This window comes from Charadrius vociferus, unplaced genomic scaffold, assembly GCF_000708025.1.
Source record: "Charadrius vociferus isolate BGI_N301 unplaced genomic scaffold, ASM70802v2 scaffold955, whole genome shotgun sequence".
Classification (NCBI taxonomy): domain Eukaryota; kingdom Metazoa; phylum Chordata; class Aves; order Charadriiformes; family Charadriidae; genus Charadrius; species Charadrius vociferus.
Genome location: NW_009648448.1, coordinates 48520 through 53837, shown reverse-complemented (window position 1 = coordinate 53837; position 5318 = coordinate 48520). Strand labels below are relative to the sequence as shown.

General features: G+C 59.1%; 1 protein-coding gene across 1 annotated transcript in view; it reads left to right on the top strand.

Annotated features, from left to right (window-relative positions):
* WIZ (widely interspaced zinc finger motifs) overlaps positions 1-5318 on the top strand; it is a 25700-nt gene that overhangs the window by 18561 nt on the left and 1821 nt on the right. Inside the window, exons 4-5 of the mRNA XM_009885559.1 lie at positions 1738-2244; positions 4577-5113. Coding sequence (XP_009883861.1) covers positions 1738-2244; positions 4577-5113 — 1044 coding nt within the window. The remainder of the gene's footprint in view (positions 1-1737; positions 2245-4576; positions 5114-5318) is intronic.

Sequence of the window (5318 nt, the reverse complement as noted above, 5' to 3'; positions counted from 1 at the left end):
CCCCCAGGGACCTGCCACCTTTCTGTGTGTCACCCCCACACGCAGAGTTGCCACCATCCCCCATGCTGAGAGCTGCCACCGTCCCCTATGAGGGAACTGCCGCTGTTTTCCCCTCTCCAACAGGGAGCTGCCACTGTCACCCTTCCTGCAGGGACCTGCCACCATCCTCCCCCCATCCCACTGTCCCCAAGTGCCCCTGTCCTCCCTTCTCAGGGGGCTGCCACTTTCCCCAACTTTCCCTCCTACAGCGACCTGCCATCTTCCCCATCCTCCTCCCTTAGGGACCTGCCACCATCCCCGTCCTCCCCCCCCACAGGGAGCTGCCACCTTCCCTCTCCCTTCCCCTGAGAGACCTGCCACCTTCTCCATCCCCTCCGCTTAGGGACTGTCCCCATCCTCCCCCCCACAGGGAACTGCCACCATCCCCATTCTCCCCTCTGCAGGGACCTGCCACCTTCCCCGTCCCCTCCCCTTAGGGACCTGCCACCATCCCTGTCCTCCCCGCCCCCCCAGGGAGCTGCCACCTTCCCTGTCCCCTCTCCCCTGCAGGATCTGCCGCCTTCTCCGTCCCCTCCCTTAGGGTCCCGCTACTGTCCCTTCCCTGACAGGGAGCTGCCACCTTCTCTTTCCCCTCCGCGTAAGGAGCTGTCATCCTACCTCTCCTCCCGCTCTCTCCAAGCACACCTAAATCCCGCTGGCAGGTCACCGCTGTCCCAACGGTGTGTCACCTGCCACCAAGGTGGCTGTCCCCCTCTCAGAGCCCCCTGCAGACCCCCCTTCTCTCCGATTCTCCCTCCTGAGCTCTTCGCAGCAGCTTAAACCTTCGCGTAACGAAGCTGTCTCCTTTCCCCTCAACTCCGACCTCCCTCGGCCGTGTTATCCACCCTCAGGGGCCGACGATCTCCTTCTCTTGGCAGTCCTGGCTCCGGAAGAGGAACAACTGGTGGCCATGGAGGTGGGTTCACCCCCTCTCCCGAAAAAAAGCGCTCCTGCCGCGCAGCTGGATCAACCCCCCACCAGGATAGGGACCAAACTCTCTCCTGAGCCTCCCGGGAACAAACCAGAGCCTCAGGACTCCAAAGGTGAGTATTTTGTCTGTTTTTTCATCATCTCTGATGGCCGAGCACTGGGGTTTTGCTGCGAGGAGAGAGCGGGCAGCCTGGCAGGCATTTGTTTAACCTGATCCGGGAGGATTCTCAGGTCCTTTTGCTTAATTAATCCTCTAATTAAGAGAGCAGCCGTGTTGTATTCTGGTATTGCTGGTTTATGTCGCTTTTCTTTCCCAGGCGCCAGCAGCTTTCCGAAGCCCCCTGGAACAGACGTGTGCTCCCTGTTCTTAAACCACCTTAATCAGTCCTTTCTCTCCTAATTGATGACGATCCCCTAAAACGATTGCTTTGAGATCCCTCTCCCTCGCTGGCTGGGCTTCGGAGCCTCACTAATTGTGGTCAAGGCTTCCAAAAAACACTCAAGAAAACATCTTCGAGCAGGAAAACCGGTCTCCTTCCACACCAGGGCAGCAATCCTCATCCTCCCACAGCTCCACTCGCTCTTCTCCGCCTTATTCCTGCCCGTGTGGAGCATCTTCACGTTCAAAATTAGAGTTTGGGGGTGGTAAAAATCCCTCAGGGGAGAGAAACACCACGGCCAGACGCTTCTCCTTGTGCCTCCTGCCACGACCGTGCATTGATTTTCTTTTTTCCCTCTTTTTTTTTTTTTTTCCCTTTCTCTTTTTAGCCCAGAACCTTACGACGTGCGAAGTGTGCGGCGCCTGCTTCGAAACCCGCAAAGGCTTATCCAGCCATGCCCGTTCTCACCTCCGGCAACTCGGTGTAGCCGAATCGGAGAGCAGCGGGGCTCCCATCGATTTGCTTTACGAACTGATGAAACAAAAAGGCAAACCCGACGGCAGCCCCATGTCTTCCACCCTCGGCAAAAAATCCGGTTCCCCCAAAGACGCCACCGCTGCCGCGTCCCCTCGCCCCACGCTCCTGGCGCTTGGCAAGGCCGGCGATCGCTCGTCGGATGGTCCCGTTAATAAAGCCATCAAATCCCCTCCCGGCTTCTCAAAAAACCTCTCACAACCGGGATCCCCCATCCTTAAGAAGGTGGCACCCGCTCTTTCGGGGTCCCCGTCTCCGAAAAACCATGAGGAGAAGAGCTCCAAGCTCTCGCTGAGCCCTTTGCAGAGCTCCCCGAAAGCGCAGTGGCCGCAGGCGGATGAGGAAGGACCCCTCAATTTAAGTGAGTTTCTTTAATTTTTCGGTGTTTTCCGTTCGGCTGAGGGCAGGGGAAATCCCCGGCTTCTCCCATCCCGCTCCTGCCTGACCTGGGTATCCCTTGGGAGGGCACAGAGCTCGGTGGAGGAGCTACGGGGAGATACATGCCGCTTTGTCGCGATTGTCAGGAGGCGATGGTCCTCCCTGAGTGGGCAAACGGGGATTTCTGATGGGATTTCAGGAAAAACGCTGGTTCTCTGCTCTCCGCGCCCTTCACATCTCTCTTCCCCGCTTCTCTCACCTCCGTCGGCTCCTCCAGACCGCAGTTCAGCTGGTGTGGAGCACACTCCTGTGCCGCGGCTCGATCCGGCGCAGCCCACTCCTCTCTCCCAATGGAGCGCAGTGGGTTTGGCCGGCGAAAGCCCGTTCCCAGCGTCAGATGTGCTCGGAGAGACGCTGCTGCGGCTCTTGGGATCGTAGCCCTGACGCTGCCGTGTCCCTCTTTGTCCCTGAGCTCTGTCAGTGACTTATTTCGACACCTCAGGACCAAAATGGTTTTCCTGGCTGCAGCCGGCTCTTGCTGCCTTCTCCCCGAGCATCGTGTCTTGCCGGGAATGTCTTCATCAACAGCTCAAAGGGCTTTTTGGTGTCTCTGGCTCATTAGTTCTTCGTCCTTGTTAGCGGCGTTGCCCAGCGTGCCCGTCCCACCGCTGGGAGCACCAACGGGCGCTTCATCTTCCCTGGTGGGAGTCGCGGCGAGTTTGGTGTTTTTCCTGCAATAAAGCAGAAGACGGCGTTTTAATATTTGCTGTATCCGCCCCTTCCCTCGTTGCGGGAGCGGTTTTAAGACCTGATATCCTTCAAAATTCCTACGGCTGGGGATTTCCTAACCCTGCGAGGTTTCTTGGAGCTGTAGTGCTATAAAATCACTCTGTCCCAGCAGCCGTCTTGCTTGAAAAGCTCCGGGATGGCCAAGGTGGTGGGACAGACTGTATCTGGAGGATGTGCCTGTGGGTTTGCCGGAGTAAAGATGCTCTCTGGAGGTGCTGCTCCTCTGCCGGTGACAGAAGATGCAGAGTTTGACCCCGCTTCATCCTCGCAGCCCTTTAAAGACTCAGAGTAGCAACAGAAAAGCACTTTGTGCCTCTCTCATAGCCAGCGCTGTAATTCCTCTTCATTAGGGCTGCCTGCTAACGAAGCCGTAGGAGCAGATGAATTCCGGTCTGGCTGCTCAGCTTGGCGGGAGCTAAGTCCTCGGCACGCTGTGAACTGCAGCGGCCGACAGATCCCGAGCTGCGGCACAAGAAATCGGCCCGTCTTCTCCCCCATTCCCTTTTACCGGCCAAAAAACTGAAGCCGTGGTCGTTCTGGCTGTCGGCCGGGGCCGGTCTGTGCGGTGAGAAGGGTTTTGGCTGCCGCCATGCCGCTGCTCCCTCTCCATAGGTCCCTTCCCAGCATCGCTTCAGCAGCACCCGAAATCCCGACTCAGGTTTGAAAATTACCTCCCCGGCGTTCCCGGTGAACTCTTTCCACCGGCGGGGATGGCTGTACTGTGCCCGGGAGCGGTTGGACAAGTCCTGCCTGCGCCCCGCTCCCTTCCACCTAAAATTATCCTGCTCGAGTCTCCTTTGCCGTGCGGGTTGAAGCTGCTGGTGTGGTTTTGCCGCAGTTCCAGGCAGGAATCTGGAATCCCAGTCTCCCATTTCTCCACCCCGGCGCAGCGCCGATGGTTTCTCCTTTCCCCTCCGCAGTTGGAGGGCGGAAAAGGACCGGTGAAGTTGCGTTTTTCCTCTAGGATATGACATGGCTCAGGTTGCGGCTTGGTTTTGGTGGTAAAACCTCTTCCTGCTTCATCTTCCTCCTCCTCTTCATCAGTGTACTGGGAATTGGTGCTTCCCAGAGGCAGGAGATGCCCCCGGCTCGAGGGCCGAGCATCCAGCGCCGGGATTAGCAGGGAAGCGCTTGGTTTAGGCATGCAGTGTTTGTCCCGGTGCCACCGGCACCGCGGTATCCAGGAGTGAGTCTTCATCCAGACCCCTTCCTCCTCCCCGCGGCATCTGGGCTTGGATGCTGCGGCGAGAGTGAGATTCGCCGCTTCCCTGGGACATGAGCACAGAAGGGACACGAGTGTCGGCGTTATCCCAGTGCTTCGGTCCATGGCTCTGCCTTCGGCCGCACCGGGAAGCTCTGCAGCTCCCCGCAGCCCCCAGCCACCACGTTTTCCTGGGATACCGCGATGCGCTCAATCCTGCTTCCGATTTCGGGCAGGGATCGGCTTTGCCACTGTGGGCTGCGTCCATCCGTCCTGTCTGTCTGTTGAGCGACACTGGTCTTTTCTTCTCTCTCTCTTTCTGCAGCCTCGGGGTCGGAGCCGGTGCGAGATATCCGGTGCGAGTTTTGCGGCGAATTCTTCGAGAACCGCAAAGGTTTGTCGAGCCACGCTCGATCCCACCTCCGACAAATGGGGGTGACCGAGTGGTACGTCAACGGCTCGCCCATCGACACGCTCCGGGAGATCCTCAAACGGAGAACTCAGCCGCGGAGCAGCACCTCGAATCCCAGCGGTCCCGGGCAAAAAGCCATGGCCAAGACCCTCTTGGGCAGCATGGGATCCTTGGAGCCTCGCGGACCCGGAGAGATTCACATCCCCACCCTCACCAAGAAGGTCCAGCAACCCGGCAGCCCCATGGGGCAATCTCCTACCTCGTCCCCACCTCCCACCGCCCGGAAGATGTTTCCAGGCCTTTCTCCTCCCTCCTTGCAGAAGAAACTCAAACAAGATCAACTGAGGCTGGAAATCAAGCGGGAGATGATGTCGGGAGGACTCCACGGAGAACCTCACCCGTCCGACCAAGCCTGGTCCCCGCGGGAGGAGATGTCTCCTTTGAACCTCTGTAAGTCCGTGGCTGTCACCTTCCCCGCTTCATCTGTGGGGCCGAGTGGGACCGCGCTCCCTTGGGGACGGGGACACGGGGGTCCCTTTTGCTCTGGGAGGGGCTGAGGGCTTTCCCCGGCGATCTGGGGGAGCCCACATCATCTTCCATGGGCCGTGGTGGTGGGCGACCCTTCGCCGTGGCTGGGGAGGAGTGGCGGGGGGGG